This window comes from Misgurnus anguillicaudatus, chromosome 10, assembly GCF_027580225.2.
Source record: "Misgurnus anguillicaudatus chromosome 10, ASM2758022v2, whole genome shotgun sequence".
NCBI classification, from domain to species: domain Eukaryota; kingdom Metazoa; phylum Chordata; class Actinopteri; order Cypriniformes; family Cobitidae; genus Misgurnus; species Misgurnus anguillicaudatus.
The window spans coordinates 16,727,892-16,750,334 of NC_073346.2; the positions used below are offsets into that span (position 1 = coordinate 16,727,892).

Sequence of the window (22,443 nt, forward strand, 5' to 3'; positions counted from 1 at the left end):
CAGCGCACACACATACACAAGTACATGCAGTTTGACAAATATACATTGCTTCCAATTCCACTCTGGATATATATTACACCAGTGATGAACCTCTTAAAGCAGTTTACGTTATTGTTACGCTGTACTAATGAAATTATAACCTGATAATTTTATTAGTATACAGTCAAATGAAAAGCGTGCAGTCAGTCTGAAGGAAAACGAACAGAATCAAAGCTCTACCACCCACTTAGAGCCAAAGTGCCAAATCTTGCCACCTCTAATGGAAGTCTAAAAAAGAAATCAGGACAGCTACTGTAAGGTCTCCGTGAACCATACCAATTTCAAACCCCTGCCATTTGGCAGTCATCGTAGGACCTGATTAAAGACCTGAACAACAGATGGTAGGCCACATAGCACAAAGGCTGCAGATCTACAGAGGGACCGAGGTAAGTGCTCAACCCAAGACCATTTTTTCTCCTAGCAGCCGAGTCACAGATAAACAAAGCGTGTGTGTCTTTTCTGAGCCGCAAAAAGCCAACTCAGAGGTCCTTCTCTTTTACAGTCAACCATACGCTTACATTTTCAATCATAACCTACATAGCCATTTGGCCTGCTCTCAAAACACACACACTGTTATTAAAGTGTACAGTATCTTGCAATGCTGCATTACAGTCAAAAATCCACCATGAATACTCTTTTTAGGATGGATGGCCATCATGTTGGACTTTTGATAGTAGAAAATGGGTTTGGGTACTGGGGTCCAGCCCAGAGAGACATCAAAGAGAATTTTTTATCTTTGACTTCCTGAAGGGAGATGAAAACTGACAGTTAGGATACCTGTGGAGAGACGCCCTCCTGTAACTTTAGATAGTTTTAGTTGGCATGCTTTATTTAAAAGCACCATAGCTGAAATATCTTGACAGGAGGGCAGCTCTCACAGGACAAACAGCAATAATAAGCCTAGCCTGAAAATAGGTTGAAATTCATATATCGCTTATAGTTCCAGCAGTGGTTCTCAAACTGGGGGGTGCGAAATGGTGCCACGGGGCACCAGACATTTTATAAAATACATTATTTATCATAAATTCTATGTAATCAAACCTTAGGAAAATATAGCTACAGTACCAACCAACAGCACTTTATTGTATTGGGGGGGTGCGCCGAAAAGTTTGAGAACCACTGCGATATAGTGAGAGATGATACAAATACAGTATAAGACAAGAAGACAAGGTAAAAGTAAAGAAGAAAAAATTGCAACTTAGATCACATTTCATATCTCAATTTCTTCTCTTAGAAAGCAGTGTGAATACTAAGACAAAATATAGAGCAAAATCAGCAAATAAGCTTCCTGATTCTCGGACATTTCTCCTGAGGAAAAGACAGTAGTCTCATGTGTTTCCTCTAAAGTTTTAGAACAGATCTCAGCAGTGTCTTAAATTACAGTATGAAGTCAGAGACTTCAACATTATATTTCTCATCAATTTTTCTCAAGCTCAATCTCAGCTATCCCTATGATCTTACTCTATAATAGCAACTGTCTATTTTTTTATTAGGGAGAAATTTCACAAACACATGTTTTATGAAACATAGCTGTGACTTCTGTTCAGTCAGTTTTATTCTGAGGTCACTCTTTACCAGTGTTGGGGGTAACACATTACAAGTAACGCGAATTACGTAATAATATTACTTTTCTGAAGTAATGAGTAAAGTAACGCATTACTTTTTAAATGTACACGTTAATATTTTAGTTACTTTTTTAAAAAAGTAAAGCAAGTTACTTTTTTAGTTTAATTAATTCGATAAAAAAAGATGTACTGAATTAAACTAAACATAGTCACATTATGCACCCTATGCGTTCACGCGTGTGTGGGAACAGTTTGAGTCAGAAACTGAGATGGCAGGCCAGAGCTCGACATTTTTATGATGAAATATGCAATTTCTGAATGCAGAACTTTTCAGTCAACACCTGCAAGGCCTGAAAGAGATCAAGCCTCAGACAAGAAAAAGTAATCCAAAAGTAACTTAAAAGTAATGTAAGCATTACTTTCCATGAAAAGTAACTAAGAGGCTGTTTACACTTGGCATTAACATGTGTTTTCGTCGATCGGATCACAAGTGGACGACGTTAATGCCAGGTGTAAACGGTGTTCAAAATGTTTTGAGCTCGTCCACTTTCGACCACTTTCAACCACATCCAGAGGTGGTCGAAACCACTTTCGATCGGATCGCTTTGGAGTTGCGGAAATGATAGCATTAGCGTAGCGGTGCGCAAGTTCTACCAGGAAACTCGAATGTTACGTCATTCATTTCACAAGGTGCAATCAATCACCCCTGATACTGAGAGTATATAAACCTCGTACTCACCTGTCTTTGCGTTCGCAGATACTGATGCCAGCATTTACACGCTCGATGTCCAGTGCATATGCTAATGTTAACTAAAGCGTTAGTTATCCGAATCCCGCCGATTTAAATGTTGAGTGTTTTTATCGGGCATTCGAGCTGGTTTCCTGGGATTTTCTCATCTCGTTTCGTTTCACCTGCAACATCGCGAGGAGCTCTCACAGAAGGTTAAAGACTTAAAAAGGGGAAGTCTGCAAGCTTCCTTAAGTGTGTAACCCTGCAGTAGAGAAGGATACCACAGGCCGTTTCTTTTTATGAACAGTGCATGAACATTTGGATGATCTGTAAAGTGTAAAATTAATATTGACTGTCGCACACTCTGAACGCCCGCAGCAGATGTCAGTAATCATCATTGATTGGCGAAGCGCTGCACCTGCAGGGGTTTGAAAGAATGCCGAAGCTTGTTATCTCCCTCATCACAGGATCTTTGTCTTTCGTCTACAATACCAAATGCTCCGCTTATCACTGGTTTTAAACCGTACGCGAATGTTTTGTGAAGTAAAGACATGGAATCGACTTGGATAAACGACTATTGCTCGCGAAACTTTCACACATTAAATACGGCGTGTATGCTAGTGATGGGCAGTCCGGCTCTTTCCATTGATTCGGTTCTTTCGGCTCAAGCGCTGGCTCTACATTTTAGTGTTGGCAGTCCGGCTCTTTTCATAGATTCGGTTCTTCTGGCTCGGCTCCTTTAGAAGAGCCGGCTCCCCTGCATGCGTCTGAAGATTCGGCTCTGCTCGTTCGCTACAAAGAATCAGCTCTTAGAGCCGCTCGTCGCGAGCGACCCATCACTAGTGTATGCAGTGCATGACATGCTGCAAACAGGCAAATGACGCGGTCTAATGTTCGTGTGTTTCATTGGAATAAGGAATGCGCAAAGTATACGAGCTTCATCTGAACTGTCCCTTTCAGTGTTTCCCTAAAACATCAATAATATAAGGTACAATTTATTCATGTAACAGGTCTTGCAACGTCCTACCTGCTACGGTACTACAATGCAAGTTGCTTAATGCTTAACAGTATTCATGCAAACTGTTCATATCAAATGCAAATATTCACGTTAGATCTTCACTCACCTGATCCTAATTACAGACTTTAAGGATACGGGGATACGCTATTTTCGAACTTTAAATCTTATGGTAATATAGTTTTCAAGCACACATTTTGTTGCTGAGCAAATCGTAAGTATGTGTGTGGTCGAATGGCAATAGTAATGCATATTGTCAATTTTATTGAGCACGGGGTTCAGCATAAATGTTTCCATCTAAAGCTTTGTGCTTTAAGATCTTCAGTTATGCACATGTATAAAGTACGAGAATGCATCAACTTTTAATTGTACTTTTCAAATGAGACTTTATTCCAGATCTCAGTCAACTTCTTATCTGAGCTCGGGTGCGTTGACCATCCCATCTATTTATCTGGATTATCTTCTCCTACGGTAAGCTATCTTATTCATTATACTGGATTGGCTGATAGTGCACAGTACATGCTTTTACAACCGAAAGATGGCAATGACTATGTTACAGGCAATATGGAGACGGAGCTGAGGTTGTGTGGTGTATTTAATACAATTAAAACGTGCATTTGTGTTATTCCTGAGGGCTTGCCGTTGTTTTGATCGGTGTGCACTGCATTCTGCGGATGTCTCAACAAAAGTTGAGCCTGTACACCATGTTGAGTGTGTTTGTTATGCAGTAGACTTCAGTTGAAAAACGCGCGCCTTGCTGCTTTAAGAACACAACAGCTTGCATCAGTTTGAACCATTTAAGCGCATTGTGCTTTGTTTACGATGCAGGCACCCAGAGCATGCGCATGGGTAGGCTACAGCGGATGTCTGGACACTGGTTGGAAGATGTAATGTGACTGCTAGCTTTTATATCACAGCACGTAATCCCAATTTAAAGTGCTGTTGAACGTTGGTAACGTATGTTTCGCCCGAAATGGTGGTGCCACAGCTATAAACACAGAATACAAACACAATTTCCTTGTTTTAACATGGAACCCAATGGAAATAATGTCTAAATATTTCTTCAAGTGGTGTTACGTTTGAATATGGTGGTGTTTGATTATCTTATGTGTTTCAACTATTGAATTTCAATTGTATCATGCTGTTTTAATGACGTCCAACATGACTGGAGAATTGGAATGCATCTGAAATAACTTGTTTCTAATTCAATTTTATGTTCTGTTTAAAGCCTGGAATACACCACAGGATTTTTGCACTCCGACAAGATTGTAACAGCAAATGCATTGTGCGGTGATCATGCTGAATTTCTGACACTGTCAGAAAACTATTGTAGCCTATCTTGGACACAAGACCAGGAAAACGTCCATCTTTGAACTTCTCCCATGCACCGTATGACACTTTACCACCGAAGAGCCACGATCATAGAAATCGTGATGATTGTTTCACGATGCAAATCTTCGTTTGGGAAAGCAAAAAATCATGCAGTTATGATTCTAAATGATAACTTTACAAGGAACTTTGTCTGGAATTAGGTGCGTACAATCCACTTACTCTGCATCCTCAAGTAAATAGCGAAACATGCATCAACTTTCCATATAACCACATTACACCGGCTGCTAGAATTTAAAACATTATAACAGCGCGGCTGCATACATGAGGCAAGCTATTTTAAAACTATATACATGTTTTTACTCAGACTACGGACATGCAGTTCTATAAGTGCTTTATTTTCAGTGCCTGCATTACCATCAGGCCTCCTTATCGACTTCCAGGAACTCTTATTACAAACGGCTGCAAGGATTTGACATGCATAATTGGTACATGTACAAGAAATTAGCTTTCGTTAGTATTTTGCCGTGCACACTTGCCGCGTGCACGCAGGTTGTCACGTTTCACGTCCGCAGTCGTGTATGGTGCGGCTTCGATCGTTGCTGGATTGCCAGTGTGGCGGAGGATCTTTCAACAAATAATTTAGAACTTCTTAAGTGCATATCATGTAAGACTATTTGCACAAAATTGTTACGTTTAATCATGCTATTATGGTTAGTCAAAATTTAAGCTGTAAACTTTCATCTAGAAGGCTATTACGTTCGGAGTACGTCCATCTATCAACTGCATAACCCTACTGGTACCGCGCCTCAGTTTTTGGGGGGTCTTAATTTACATCGTAAACGGAGAATTGTATATAATCATCTGTGTGTCATGGCCAAGCAAGCAAGACAAGGCAATGGGTTATTTCTTAAAACCAAAAGTGCACAAAGCAGAACCAGAATGAAGACCAGAATACAGGACTTTAAAGTGATTGACAGCTAACATAATCGACAAAGGACAACTGAAACACAAGGACTGTATATATTCACGTTGGGTAAACAAGATATCAAGACACACCTGGAAAACAATCTAGAACAAGGACCAAAGAACTACAGTCATGGATGACATTACAGAACTTCAAATAAAGAGTACAAGACTGGGGAAACCCAAGACATGACAGACACTGTGCAATCTTTAGCATCAGTCAGATTTGTTTGTAACCTTCTAATCTTCTCCCTACTTTTATAATGACAATATAAAAGCATGTATACGTCAATTGTCACTCTTCATTAGGAGCCGCGCTCCTAATTTCACCGTATGCAGGAAAACACTATTACATTCAATTCAATTATGGTAAGCAATAATCAAGGTATGTTTAAGCAAATTACTGGTGATGGTGGTGTATTTAACCTTGCTAAATCATGGCCTTTGCCATTTATTTAATTTCTTACTCTGGCATATCGTTGCCTTTCAAAGGTCTACGCGGCCTTTTCTCATTAGGCATATCGTTGCTTTCTATGGCCTACGTGGCCAATCTCTGTCTGGCATATCGTTGCCTTCAAAAGCCTACGCGGCATTTTTCTACTAGGCATATTGTTGCCTTCTACGGCCTACGCGGCCTTTCTCTATATGGCATATGTCTGGCTGCTAGGGCCTACGGGGCCTATTTCTCTGGCATATCGTTGGCTTACAAACGCCTACGCGGCCTTTTCCCACTAGGCATATCGTTGCTTTCTTTGGCCTGTGCGGCCTATCTCTGTCTGGCATATCGTTGCCTTCTAAAGCCTATGCGGCTTTTCCCACTAGGCATATCGTTGCCTTCTACGGCCTATGCGGCCTATCTCTCCAGCCTATCTCTCTGGGGCATATCGCTGCCTTCTATGGCCTAAGCGGTAATCCCATGGCCTCTTATGGCATCCTTCAATGTCAGTAGATAACAATTTCTCTTATCTGTTTCAGGAACCTCAAAGAAACACTGGTGGGTACCGATCATTGCGATCAATTTTTGGGGATTAGATTCTGGCCTGTCTTCATCTTCAGACAGGAACCGCAAGAATCCGTGAACCCCGGATTTGAACTATGGTCGGGGCCTATGCCAAAGAACTATACTGTGTTACATTCTAACCTTGGTTGCTAACTACTGTTAAATAAACTCATATATCAAGTCTTAACCTATCTTCGAGTCTTTCTGGTAGAAATGATAGCATTAGCGTAGCGGTGCGCAAGTTCTACCAGGAAACTCGAATGTTACGTCATTCATTTCACAAGGTGCAATCAATCACCCCTGATACTGAGAGTATATAAACCTCGTACTCACCTGTCTTTGCGTTCGCAGATACTGATGCCAGCATTTACAAACCCACCCTCCCTACCACCATCACCAGGTTGGTTCCGTCCATACTCAAGGGGGATTAGATTCTGGCCTGTCTTCATCTTCAGACAGGAACCGCAAGAATCCGTGAACCCCGGATTTGAACTATGGTCGGGGCCTATGCCAAAGAACTATACTGTGTTACATTCTAACCTTGGTTGCTAACTACTGTTAAATAAACTCATATATCAAGTCTTAACCTATCTTCGAGTCTTTCTGGTAGAACGCACATGTGGTTGAATGCGTTCGAACAGCCACACGCGACTGCCTTCTCTCCGCCCATTTATCTAATCTGAGGTATTTAACACAAGCTTTACGTCTTTTTTTGACTTCTGGCGTGAACATTCGATGAACAGCGCTATTTTTAGCTTTTCATTAGTTTTATCAATGCGGCTGATCTCCGTAGTTTCGTTTTGAAAGCGTGTGAAAGTTGCGCGATCCTATTTCATCAATTGCGCTGAAAATTCAAAGAAAGCTCTTACATACTCATGTACAAAACACTGTGCAGCATGTTTACTTGCTAAACAAGCAGTGCACTCCGACATAATATTAGTTTGCATCCATATAAACTCATAATTCCTCCCGCTCGGGTTTGAATGACAGCAGAGAGACTCGCCCACCGTCTCACAGACCACCCCCTCATAGTATTCAGCACAGAAGCGGTCGAAAGTGGACAAAAGAGACGGATTTAAATAACAGGTGTAAACATAATGTGTCTCTCTCGTCCACTTGTGATCCGATCGACGAAAACACATCTTAATTCCAAGTGTAAACAGCCCCTAAGTAACGCAATTAGTTACTTTTTTGGGAGTAACTTAATATTGTAATGCATTACTTTTAAAAGTAACTTTCCCCAACACTGCTCTTTACTGTACCTGCTGAGATCTCATTGGCCTCCTCAACTAGACTGTCTTCTTTGAGTACTTGAGGTTGAGTGGTCTCTCCATCACTGTTCTGGTCTTCTGTTGAAAAGAAGTGAGGAATTAGGCAGATATTCAAATATTATGCCACTCACATACAGTATTAATGTGTAAAAACCAATAACTCAGTGGTGAGACACCCGAGACGAGGTGAGACTGGGGGATATAGGCTTATACATTTACAGTAATATAGTGGAATTTTCTCGCTGTAGTCGCGGCCTTCTCATCATATCTGTTTACTGAGTGATGTCTGTAAATTCCCAAATGCTAGCATGCTGTAAAATTGTTTGTAGCCATCCAACATTACATTTTCTAAATGACAAAAATCAAGAATGCCAAATCCTAGATATCTGAGGACAAAGTAAGCAACATTAAAAGATAAATATTTACAACTCAAAATAAGACCTGTCACCTTTAACGTTTTGGTGAGTTCGACTTAATGAGGTGCTACCAAAGATTGACGATGCCTGTTCGCTCTCTTCCATTCCAACACATAGCAGGGTTCAATCAAACAAAATGTGTACACTAGCAAACAGTTGCTTTAGAGAAAATGTGTTTTTCATACCAGCATATTTTCCCTGAAGTGCTCTGCTGTGTTGGTTTCCTCTCACAGCTATAACTTTGACTGAATACTCCTTCTTGGGATTAAAATCTTTTATCACAGCTTTATTCTCTCCTCTCGCTATTGGCAACTCGCTCGCTTCCCCACCTGTCATCGGATACAAATCAGAAAGAGGATGATTAGTATGCGTTGTCTCATTTCTATTTCTGTTCAGAAACCTATTGAAACCGTTTCTTACAGTCTCAGTGTCAATGTCAAGTGTTTAGTGTAGTTGTAATCTCAGAGAGGAATAATTCTCCACAGGGATCACAGTGGAAACATTAATAGTACAATAACAGTAATACAGCAGGGAATCACTACTGTAAAAATGATTGTGTTGGTTTTTTGCATGTGCTGTTTGTTTTATCATCCATTTCCCCCAAAATATGCAGAACAATGCAATTTCACATCTAGCAGGCCAATTCTGAGTACTAGGATGAATATGCTGAGATTTAGTATACAGTGTTTTAACACACTTGTGCAGTACAGGTATTTCAATTAGCTGTTGAATGCCGCAGGCTTGAATGAGACAGGTAGCACTTTTGTAAAAAATAATATATAATAAAGGCAAATTTACATAGAATAAAGGCATTCTTTGCACCAAGAACAATAATGAATCATTTATATATGCATGGCACAGTGATACACCAGAACAAAAATTATAAACATAAGCAGCAGAATACAGCGGCTAAGATTAACTAGCATACCAGCGAGCGCAGTAATAATGTAACGTACACTCACCTAAAGGATTATTAGGAACACCTGTTCAATTTCTCATTAATGCAATTATCTAATCAACCAATCACATGGTAGTTGCTTCAATGCATTTAGGGGTGTGGTCCTGGTCAAGGCAATCTCCTGAACTCCAAACTGAATGTCAGAATGGGAAAGAAAGGTGATTTAAGCAATTTTGAGTGTAGCATGGTTGTTGGTGCCAGACGGGCCGGTCTGAGTATTTCACAATCTGCTTAGTTACTGGGATTTTCAAGCACAACCATTTCTAGGGTTTACAAAGAATGGTGTGAAAATGGAAAAACATCCAGTATGCGGCAGTCCTGTGGGCAAAAATGCCTTGTTGATGCTAGAGGTCAGGGGAGAATGGGCCGACTGATTTAAGCTGATAGCCACAACACGCACAACCTTGAGGCGGATGGGCTACAACAGCAGAAGAACCCACCGGGTACCACTCATCTCCACTACAAATAGGAAAAAGAGGCTACAATTTCTAGGAGCTCACCAAAATTGGATAGTTGAAAACTGAAAAAATGTTGCCTGGTCTGATGAGTCTCGATTTCTGTTGAGACATTCAGATGGTAGAGTCAGAATTTGGAGTAAACAGAATGAGAACATGGATCCATCATGTCTTGTGCTCTTGGCACACTTTAGTGCCAACTGGGCATCGTTTTAATGCCACGGCCTACCTGAGCATTGTTTCTGACCATGTCCATCCCTTTATGACCACCATGTACCCATCCTCTCATGGTTACTTCATGTCACAAAGCTTGAATCATTTCAAATTGGTTTCTTGAACATGACAATGAGTTCACTGTACTAAAATGGCCCCCACAGTCACCAGATCTCGACCCAATAGAGCATCTTTGGGATGTGGTGGAACGGGAACTTCATGCTCTGGATGTGCATCCCACAAATCTTCATCAACTGCAAGATGCTATCCTATCAATATGGGCCAACATTTTTAAAGAATGCTTTCAGCACCTTGTTGAATCAATGCCATGTAGAATTAAGGCATTTCAAAGGGGGTCAAACACAGTATTAGTATGGTGTTCCTAATAATCCTTTATGTGAGTGTATATAAGAGGGTGTTAAACGAATGTCATTAGACTCCCCAGAGGTTGAAAAAAAAACTAGGTGAAAAACCCTGGGGAAAAAGTCATAGTAGGGAAAAAACCCTTGGGAGAGAGCCAGATATATGAAAAAATAGGCTTTCCATTGGTAGAGGGTGCAAAAAAATCTAAATAGCAAGAAAATCACCTAAAGTTGTCCTAATATGGTCCTTAGCAACAAATATTACTAATGATAAATATATTCATATATATTTTCAGTAGGAAAATTACATAAAATCTTCATGGAACATGATATTTACTTAATAATGATATTTGGCATTTGAAAATTTATTAATTAATTAAATGTGCAGTGTGTACATTTTAGCGGCATCTAGTGGTGAGGTTGCGAATTGCAACCAACAGCTCAGTCCACTGCCCAACCCTCGTTTTTGAAATGCATAAAGAAGCTATGATAGCCACCACCAGACAAACATTTAATCGTCGGAGACAACGTCGTAAAAAAGTTTGTCCGTTAAGGGCTTCTGTAGAAACATGGCGGCACAAAATGGCGACTTCCATGTAAGGATAAAAATGTCTCATTCTAAGGTTATAAAAACATAACGGGGCATTTTAAAAGGTCTTTATACACCACTGATAATATAGTTTTGTATATTATTTTGCATTTCTTTCAAGAGATTCTTCTAAAAATTACACACTGCACCTTTAATTTTGGCTATTGCTACAAATAAACCTGTGCTACTTATGACTGGTTTTGTGGTCCAGTAACACATTTGTCTGTAATACAAAGCCTTTCAAATTGATTGGAAAACACATAATCCCCCAAATACCACGAAGAACATTCTGTTCATAGTAGATTGTCTGCACTTTTCTTCACATAATAGGTCACTGAAGGAATAGTACTCGCCTGATGAGTTGTGTGATGAACAAGTTACGATTTGTGGGTGGAAGCTTTATGTCCTCTCCGCAGCAAACAAATTCATGAAGTTTGTTTGGAGTATCGACAGTGACTAATGGTCTGTTCCAAAAAAAGGACTCGAAATAAAACTTTTAAAAATGTCTGCTTTTGTAACTTTGTGCACTGCAAGGAAGCACCGATTAAAAAAAACGTCCTTGACAGACCAGTTTGAAATTCAAAACATGTTAATGCAGTAGAAGTGCCACTAAATTCCCAAAGAGTCGAACTTTCTTGCGTTTGAATCGGTTATACCTGAACACTGTTAGTCCCTGAACCTGACAAACCAGCCTGCCCCTGCAATTTAGATCCCTGACCAATGATCCTGATTAAAATCCTTGTGGCTTACAGAGAGATCAATTGAAGGGGAATGAAAGTTGCTTGCTCAGCAGCCACGGGAGCGTGATTGGGGTTAGGTTTAGAGCAGACAGGGAGCCACAGTTTACTGATGACTTTGCACATCACGCTTCATAGAAAAGTAAAAGAAGATTGCTGCAGACAGCAAACTGTCACCCGTCCTGACGACATGAAGAGATACCAAATTCTCATTTGTTCATACGAGACCAAAGGACAGATTCACTTTGTTGTACTGTAAGTGAACGTCTGCTTTACCACTTTGATGTCTGACAAAACTGTGGCAGCAGGCTTTGGAGGGGAAAATATGGTCAATGACTAAAAATGGGTATGAAATCAATTTGTGGGAAATTTTTACAAAATTAAAACCTGAGGTTTAATATTTGACAGCTGCTGTCGAACATTCAAGCCAAACACAAGAGCTGAATTGTGTTTATTTTGCCTGTTTTGAGCTCAGCAGAGTTGGCAGCTTAAAGGATTAGTCCATTTTTTTTTTCCAAAAATCCAGATAATTTACTCACCACCATGTCATCCAAAATGTTGATATCTTTTTTTGTTCAGTCGAGAAGAAATTGTTTTTTGGGGAAAACATTCCAGGATTTTTCTCATTTAAATGAACTTTAATGGACCCCAACACCTAACATTTTTAATGCAGTTTAAAATTGCAGTTTTAACAGAGTTTCAAAGGACTCTAAATGATCCCAAACTAGGCATAAGGGTCTTATCTAGCAAAACGATTGTCATTTTTGGCAAGAAAAAAAGCACTTTTAAACCACAACTTCTCGCCTTCCTCAGTTCGTGTGACGGGCCAGCGAGACCTCACGTAATTGCTTAATGACGTTGAAAGGTCAAGCGTTACATATATGAAATGCACATTTGCAGATAATTTTAAACAATAAACTGACACAAAGCAGGGGTGTGATTGGCAAAGGACAAAAAAGCAGGAAAAGATACGGCACACCTACCATGACACAGCGACATACATACCTACCTACCTACCTACACACACATATATATAATAAAATATAGTTGAAATACAATTTGGGCTCAAAATTGATCGATCTGAGTGGCCAATAGTCAATCTGCGTGGGCAAGTGCCACCCTGACCATTATGTAGCCTCGCCACTACATCAGACTGAACAAAATCAGTCACTTTGTGCATTTAATTCAAATGATGTTGTGACTCTGGAAAGGCAGTCAAGTGCATTTGTCTTTTGCATAGTTCTTTGGACAAAGCATCTAACAGTCAAGAGCTACGCGTTGCACAAACCAGATCCACGAATGTGTGTGTTTGTCATTATATTATTCAAAGATATTAATTATTAGTATCATTCGACATACAACAACGTCGTAACACTGGGGTGTAGTTTAGCATACGTCATCCATGAACTCTTGACGTGATGACATATTACGTGAGGTCGCGCTGGAGCGTCACAGGACCGGAGGAAGACGAGAAGTTGTGGTTTAAAAGTGCATATTTTTTATTTTCTAAGACCCTTATGCCTCGTTTGAGATCATTTAGAGTCCTTTGAAACTGCAATTTTAAACTGCATTAAAAATGTTAAGTATTGGGTTCCTTTAAAGTCCATTAAAATGAGAAAAATCCTGGAATGTTTTCCTCAAAAACATAATTTCTTCTCGACTAAAGAAAGAAAGGCATGAACATTTTGGATGGTGGTGAGTAAATTATCTGGATTTTTTTAAAGAAAATGGACTAATCCTTTAAGTTAACTCACAAAGAAAGCATAAAGCCACAAGAAAAGCTTGTACCTTCCAAAGCAAGGATATCGATAAATTACCTTAGCTTGGTTTTCACAGACTGGGTCACATTTTTTATTTGCATTACCTTTGCAAATAAAAACAACTGTGAAAACCAGGCTAAAGTTATTTTTAGTGATTTATTGTTTATAAAATCATCCTAAATAATGTTAAGAATGTTGAGTGGAAATATAACATGACATCTTTAATACTGACTGAGTAAGGCCATGTCAAAGATTAAAATCAAAGATTGAAATCAAATTTCAATGCTCCTAATCTCATTATTGCATTATAAGACTTTAGCCTGGATTTCACCGACGGGGTCACAAATTTGTTAATACCCAATTTCTGTTTCCATAGAACAAATAAATATACCTTATAGAAATATAATAACAAATAAATAAACCCTCGCACAGCTAACATCTGATAACAAAGGCGGTTAGATCTGCTGATAATCTCAGTTTGACCCCCTCTCCCCTTTATTCTGACTGTGTACTATAGCTAGACATTCCTCACCTCAATCACAAAAGAACAGCATTGACCCCCTATCACTGACTGATGGAGACCATCACCTGCCCTCATTTAGCCCAGCTCCATCACATTTAATACTTCAATTCAGGCCAACAGGGAAAATTATCATGCCGATAAATGCCACTTTGGACACAGAAACACAGCAAATGAGCTGCTATAATTAAACCAAGTGCTCTTCCCATCTGCTGGGGCCGTCTAACTGGCTGATAAATATCTGTTCGGCGAAAACAGGTCTAATAGTCACAGAGCCCAGGAATGCACAAGAAATAGCGAGTTTAGACAAGGCTCATTGTTGCCTCAGCATAGGGTTTGTGGGCATTTAACAAAAGCTGTGAGTTTAACTAAATCACTTGGTCTGTATAAAACTGAGCAGTGACCCTTCGGTTACTGTGTTATCATGAGCCATATCAAAGCCAAGATGGGGACTTTTGTCAAATATTCTTTAGACTTGGCAAGGTTAATAATCACATCTGTTGAAAGTGTGATTCGTCCTCTGAACATATTTTAGGATAAAACTAAGGGCTAAAAATAAAAAGACTGTAGTGGAGACAGTAAAGTCCCCCTGTGATGAAAATAAAGTTTTTATTGTTGTTTATACTTCTATGTAGTGTTTTTAATATGCTATAACAAACCATGTGTAAACTCATCATTCAACACCATACTTGAGTATTTTGTAAATTGGAGTTTTTGTCTCAAATAACCTTTCCTACATCACAAACATGTAACCAATCACAACAACACAGGAAAACGCGTGGATCAGTAGTTCAAGCCATAGACATCATGTATGGATGCCGCATAGACTTGGTGCTGAAACAAACACAGCACAGCTGCTTTAGCTCGACTTCTGTAATGCACGCACATGTAGGATGCGTGCTGTAACCTGTTAACATCAACGCTAAAAAATTATATTCATTGTCAAACCGGACTTAGCAGTTATGTGTCGGAAATTGCCGAAAGTAGCATCTATTTACTTATATATATCTATGGTCCGAGGTAGTGTGAAATATTGGAGGCGTGGGCTAATTCGCATATTCATATCTATGGTCTGAGCTGTGTGATCGAGTAGAGGCGGGAACTCATTTGCATATTAATAGATACGCACAACCGGCGCAACGTCATAGAATGTCTCTGAACAGGTTCACGCCCACTTTTGGGGGAAATCAGACTAGACCTTCCATTGACTTCCATTCAAACAAAGCAACCTTCGTACACAGCCGGCAGGCGTAAATAACTTATGAAATCACTCAGATTGAACGTGTTGAGTGGTTGTCTGTCCGCCCTGCCTGCCATGGAGCGCGAGATATGCATTGGCATATTTGATTTGGTCAATATGGAAACATGTCTCTTTCATTCTCCCAGCATCAAATTTGTGTAACAACGCTCCCTATTGGCCAGAGGTGTCTTACCCGGACATTTACTCATACTTCATCGAGTCAACAGGGAAGCAAGTGAATGATTTTACTTCGTATTTGAAAGTTACTTCGTATTTATTTATGTCTTTATATTTAGAGTAATGAGTGCACTTTTCCGTCGAGTCATACAACTAATTGGCTTAGCGATATTTCCAGCAATCACTGGATGGCGTTGTTACACAAATTTGACGCTGTGAGAATGAAAGGGACATGTTTTTTTATTGACCAAATTAAATGTGTTAATGTATCTTTCGGGCTCTATGGCAGGCAGGGTGGACAGATAAATACTCTACATCTTTAATCTGAGTGATTTCATAAGTTATTTACGCCTGCAGGCTGTGTAAAAACATTGCTTTGTTCCGCTACTTTGAATGGAAGTCAATGGAAGGTCTGCTTTTTTATCCCCCAAAAAGGGGCAGTGACGAAATTTACAGTCAAGTTCACCGGATGTGCCGGTAGTCCGTATCTGCCTATACTAAATGAGGCAAGGGTGCAGAGTTACATTAAAACTGTTTTAAAGCATAAAGAAATTACTGTCACAGGCAAAACTTTTGCATATGCTCAAATATGAGATTTAAAGGGACATTCCACTTTTTTTGAAAATATGCTCATTTTCCAGCTCCTCTAGAGTTAAACATTTAATTCTTACCGTTTTGGAATCCATTCAGCTAATCTTTGGGTCTGGCGCTAGCACTTTTAGCATAGCTTAGCACAATCCATTGAATCTGATTAGACCATTAGCATCGCACTAAAAAATAATCGAAGAGTTTCAATATTTTTTCTATACTCTCAAACTGGCGTAATAATCAGTGAGTTTGCTGATGTAACATGGATGCAGCAGGCGTTGTGATATTTAGCACTGCCCGAAAATAGTCCCCTTGGTTACTTTCAATAGCAGGGGACTATTTTCGGGCAGTGCGTAATATCACTATGCCTGCTGCAGCCATGTTACATCAGCAAAGTCTACAGATGTAACTACAGAAGAGTCAAGTTTTAAATAGGAAAAATATCGAAACGCTTTGGTTATTTTTTTGCGCGATGCTAATGGTATAATCAGATTCAATGGATTGTGTTAAGCTATACCGGAGATCAGCTGAATGGATTCCAAAACGGTAAGAATCAAATGTTTCACTCTAGGGGAGCTGGAAAATGAGCATATTTTCAAAAAAAGTGGAGTGTCCCTTTAAGTGATATAATGATTGGCTATGGGGAACTTTAATAATAGACTTAAATTCACATGACAGGCAAATTTCTCATTCCTACAGGTGCTTCTGTATACAGTAGCTCAATGGTAGAGCATTATGTTAGCAGTGCAAAAGGTCATGGGTTTGAACCCAGGGAACACACATACAGTACATACTGATGAAAAATGTATGTCATTCCTTGTATAAAAGCATCTGCCAAACGCATAAATGTGAATTTATCTTCATATACAGTCAATGCATAGTGCACTGTTAGATAAAATAGTCAAAGTTTGGGGCAGTAACTTTTAAAAGGGTCATAATATGTACCAATAGGTACAGATATGTTCACATTTGGTATCCATCCTGTATTTGAGGTACTTATATGAACTCTTTAGGTCCAAAGTTGTACTTTTTGAAAGGGTAGCACTCCAGTTTTTCTGACAGTGTGCGATATATTATTACTGCGGTACGATAATACCAATTGGCGACACAGGGAAAAAAAGCATTTATATTGTTATACTGCCATTGCTTCTTACCTGGTTCACTATTATATATAAATCTGTAGCCATCATAATCTCCCTTTGGTTCCTTCCATGTGACAAGTAGCTTGCCGGCAGTGAGAACTTTAAATCGAAGTCTTCTTGGAGCTTGAACTGCAAGGAAAGAATTCACATTAATAGACTGTGCAAATGTGCATTATGAAAAAGATCATTATCTAAATGAAAGTGTAATTATATTTGATAAAAGACTGAGAAAAGGTAAGTTTCAAGTCATATTCTCTCTCTCTCTCTTGTTTATATTGGATTTGTAATAGCAGTTTTTGTTCATTCTAGATGATCTGTAATGATTTTTGGAAAGGCCATTTGGTTAAATATTACACATCTATCAAAATGCAAAAAGAAACTAAATCAAACAAGCTATTGACTCAATAGAAATGGCAGGAGTGTGTGAGAAGAGAATGTGACTTTAAAAGCCCAGAAAGGATTAAATAATGTAGTTTTATATTATATTATTTTAAAGCTTTATAAAAATACCAGTGACAGCCAAGATGACAACACTAAAAACATAATATACCGTCAGTATATCAGTATACACTCTCAGAACAAATGGTCAAAAAATGGTCCCTAGCTGTCACTAGGGCGGAACCCTTTCCAAAAAGTACTCCTTTGCAATTAAAGAGTTCATATTAGTACCTCAGAAGTGCACATTGGTACCAAAAAGTGCATACTAATACCTAAAAGGTACATATTAGGACCTTTTTAAAAGATACTGCCCAGTGACAGCTTAGAACTATATTTGACCATTTTTTGACAGTGTAATGATGGACATAGACAACTGATTAAAGCTTCATCATTAAATTTCAAAGATTTATCGGTAGAAGTAACATCTCTGACCCTAAACTATGTGTTATCACCACACCCAAACATCACACATGCCCAATGAAAGACAATAAAAAAACATTGACTAATCATGCCAAAGTCAGCTACACAACATAAAGAAACCACATTGACACAAGAAAAAAGAGGAGAAATATAAGTGAATACTATTGGAAAAAACATGTTTAGGGAAGAGGTAAGACTCAAAAATAGACCATCTCGCACCAACCTGATGAACGAAAATCTGGGTTTCCGGTTGCGGGGAAATCTCCATTCTCATGGACATCAACAGTACACCACATTCAGTCCTGCACTCTCAATACTGCGTGTGTATGTGTGTGTGTTTATGAACTATGATTGATGTCTCTCGATAGAAATACACTTTCAAAGCGTCTGGCATTTAAATCTGGGAACTATTCAGCTGTTTTGATTCACATGAATGGGAAAAAATATTTGCACCCTTCAAACTTTTTTCATTTACAGTAACCACCCCACAAATATAGAGGAAAGCGTTGTGCCAGCTTAGTTTCTGCACACCATGAGAAAAATGTACGTGAAACACAATTTAGAAAGTAAATGCCAACAATGTCGAGATGCTGAATGTCTGCTTGTGAGCTGTAAATAATGAGGACGAACACAATACCCTCATTCGAAAACAAATTTCTGAAAGCATGTTGCAAGAGTATACTGACAGCTTCAAAGAACACTGCATAGAAATCCGTATTTGCTCGCTCAAACGCTTTCCTAGGTATCCACGTCTCCTGGATTTTGGTGATTAAAGGTTCTTGGGCAAACAGACTGCTGTGGAGATTGAGGAGGAGGAGACGAACATCCGCCATTGGTGGTTTAAGGAAGACAAGTGCTGACTTGTAACTTGAAACGAGAAATTCGAGCAGGAGGTCCTGTATCTGTCTGAATATTAGAGACGAGCACCCGCAAATCCGCGGGCCTTTGATGTGGGTGTCTTTCATCCTTCTGGAGACACCCGTGCTTTAGCGTAGTTCTTACCCCAAAAGTCCTTTTATCAGCGTCCTTCCAATTACTCACCTGTCAGACGACTCATTTCAGACATTTCTTTTCCCTGAACACAAAAATCGCTTTTGAAGGAATTAAAGTCTTAATGTCTGCTTTACTTTTAAGCCGTCCAGAAAATATAAAGTGTACATTTTCAGATTTGACTTTAAAAGAGCCATTTACATTTTCACCACACCCATGAAATTCTGGAAGGATTGTCCCATTTCCACCAAAATGTTTAAAAATACCTCATCCAGACAAATTGACTAATTAAAGGTTCTGTAAATGAGATTTACGGCCCATGAATCCAAACAACAATTACGTTGAGATTGTGCATGTGTTTTATAGCTGTTCTGCTTTACAGCCTGTTTAAAAATGACCTTAGGTGCCTTTGTATCATATTTCCTCACACAAAAGGTCTGTCAGGCTTCATAACCTTCCCATACGTCTCATCTCTGTGTCTTCTGCTGCCCATTCATTCTGAACAGGGCTTTTACGGCTTTCTTCCAGGCATACACAAACAGAAGGCGATGCATACAGTGCAGACTGTCTGATGTGTGTGTTTACTTGTTTTTTCACCATCTTCCTGTTTTTACATAATGAGCTGTTTAAATGGTCACTGAAAGATCCTGGCAACAGCTCTTAGTGATATATGAGGATGAAAAGAACCTGTCTGTGTTACACACATTTAAAGAACCATCCCTGCCTATTACACAAGATAAGGACTTGGAAAAAGAAAGAAGACTGAAGGGGAAATCAAGTGAGAAAGAGAGACGGTCACGGAGTAATCCAAACTTTATCTCCTGAGCAACCTCCCAACTCCGAGGATGATCCAGGCTCCACCTTCCACTCCGGGGCTTGGGAGGAATGTGAAACCATTTCCATACTGAGCAACCAATTAAACTTTTAAGCTGCCTTGAGGGATTATATCATTGCAGACCCTTTTGCTTTTGCGCATCTTTATCCTTTCTAAAACTCTAAAGGCCCTCCATGTTTCTAACTAAGATGCTTAAATGATTCCTCGTAGTATGAGATTAATAAGATTAAGGCGCACAAATGGTTAAATGTTTTCTTCACTCTTCCACAATCTGCTTCCGTGCCTTCAAAATGATAAGATCCCCGACCAGACTGATGTGTTACAGAAGCACAAACTAGCCAATATTCCAAAACACACTGCAAAATATGAACCTTTACAGACAGCAAAACCTATTTCTGTCAGATAGCAATTACCTTGAGCTGAGACAGGAGGAGCAAAACACTGAATCAGTGCCAGAGAGATAAGCGGACACCACAGCTTAATCCTCGATCCGGACACCTGCATCCTTACAGCTGTGCGAGTGATGCTTCCCCTGTACCTATAGAGAGAGAGAGGCAGAGTGAAGGAATTCATTGAAGCTGTGTAGCCTCAGGGGGATTTCAAAGAGCGGGAGGGGGCGGGGGGATTGGTCTGGGATCTCTATGCAGGGTCAAGAACAGTAAAGACTTTGTTAAGTTTTGATGGACAGCCAGTGTGAAGAGCTTCCTGAGGACCATTGTTGTTCCTGAGAACAAGCAGGCCACTACGGCTCCTGTCATTCATTCTGGATAACAGGGCTGATGTGCGTTTGGAGAGGATGCAGTTCGGGCTTGTTCAAGAGGGCACCCCCACTTAACTTAAACAATGGTCTGAATTAGGGTCAAGACATTGCGTTGGTTAGCTACAGACCGTGGTATGTAGTTTCAGGAAAAGTCAATTTTCCTCAGACTTTTTGACAAAGACTTAAAGACAAAGTCTAAGGCTAAATGTGCACTGGGGCATGTTTTACTGTTTAACATCTGGGTGTCTTTTAAAATGATAGTGGAGTGTCACGTGGTGCTGGCTGGGGTTGTCTATCGTGTAGTCCACTGGTATTTGTGTTCATGCATGTTTTATCATTCTTTGCATTGTTATTAAGGCACGGTTCATGCACTATTTCCGCTAAAAATGGCATATTTTGTAGTCAAACAACAGCTTTAATCCATTGTTAAATTCGCTTCTCTGACTCTCTCTCTCTTTCTCTCTCTCTGTGTGTGTATGTGTGTGTGTGTGTGTTTCACCTGCTACTCTCGCGCTGAATCCTAAAATAAACATCACGCGATCACCTTCACTTCTCAACGGGAAAGCACATATAAAACTTTAAAAAAATACATGTAGGATATATAAAGTAGCATGTAATATTTATGTTTTGATAGATGTGTCTGAGACATCGCCACGTTTTTACGCATGTTTTTTTTTCCTCAACATAAGTCATGCTTTTTACGGAATTAAAATAAAATAAAATATAATAATATTAAAATAAATATACACTTTAAAGTATATTGTGTATTTGCACAAAAACACACAAAAAAGCTAGATATAATATAAATGTAAGTAGTCTAACGTAAATAACAAAAGTGACAGAAAATGCCCAGGTTAGAATGTATATTTTCCCTAATTAAAAATCCCAGTCTTGTTTAAACAAACGCAGGTCAGATAACATAAAAATGCGATAAAAGATCCAACCAGCAAGGTCTTACCTTTCACACCATCCGCTTCAAATAAAAGCAACAAAATCCTGTTGATATAAATGTGATCCAAATTCCCGCGTCTTGTGATAGTCAGACTTCACTCGTGCCTCAGACCGACAGAGTCCGTGTGCGCGTGTCGTCCCTCGCTATTCTCTCATTCCCTGCGCTCTTCAGCTCTGCACCTTATTTCATCCTTTAGTCTCGAGTCTGAAAAAAGCCTTCATGCACATGCGACCAATTGCAGGCACTGGACAGACGACAAGCGATCTCACGATCCTCAAGAGCCCTTCTGCAATACTTCAGCCTTCCTACGTATACCGAGCCAATGCTGGGAAGATCATGCACAGGAATTACATTGTCATTTGCATCTGCACAACCTACGACAGGATGATGAAGTTCATACTTTTTGAACACTTTTTTCTAATTATATTGTAATTGATTCACCCAAAACGGCACTGAGATTTGCTAAATATGATCTTCTATTATATTTAGTGTTTGTATATTTCAATGATCATCACATATTTTTTCTTTTTTAATGAACTCTTTATTTGAACACCTGAGTTTTATACTCCACCAGTAACACCTGCAAGCTCTTATATCAGTTCGATTCATGTCGAGCAAGGTACCAACAAAGCTATCTGAATGTACAGCCTTGAAAGAAGATGTGAAAGATATGTGAGATGTTTCCTTCTTTGTGCAGGTTGTTCACTGGACAGAATCCAAAGTGCAGTGTTATTTTTAAAACTTTTTGTCCACAAGATTTCACTGTCTGAAAAGAAATACCTTAAAAATGGTCCCATGCTGTCACTGGGACAGTACCCTTTGAAAAGGTACGTATAGATGTGTCAACCCATTTGGTATCAATATGTACCTTTGAGGTACTAATATGCACTCTTTGGTACCAATTTGTACCTCTGAAGTAATATAAACTCTTTAGGTACAAAGGTGTAGCCTATACTTTTTGAAAGGGTACCGCCCC

The 22,443-nt window shown here is 39.4% G+C and overlaps 1 protein-coding gene across 5 annotated transcripts in view; it reads right to left on the bottom strand.

The window, feature by feature from the left end:
* col14a1a (collagen, type XIV, alpha 1a) overlaps nt 1-22,024 on the bottom strand; it is a 143,274-nt gene extending 121,250 nt beyond the window's left edge. For 4 of the 5 annotated variants that reach the window (XM_073871975.1, XM_073871974.1, XM_073871976.1 and 1 more), the window contains exons 1-5: nt 21,474-22,023; nt 20,169-20,293; nt 17,085-17,201; nt 8,517-8,660; nt 7,907-7,993 (exon numbers count right to left, since the gene is read on the bottom strand). In XM_073871975.1, the coding sequence (XP_073728076.1) occupies nt 7,907-7,993; nt 8,517-8,660; nt 17,085-17,201; nt 20,169-20,259 (439 nt within the window). In that variant the 5' untranslated portion in view covers nt 20,260-20,293; nt 21,474-22,023. Of the gene's footprint in view, nt 1-7,906; nt 7,994-8,516; nt 8,661-17,084; nt 17,202-20,168; nt 20,294-21,473 lie in introns of all 5 variants that reach the window. The other variant, XM_073871978.1, reaches the window with a different exon arrangement.
* Between the last annotated feature and the right edge of the window lie 419 nt (nt 22,025-22,443).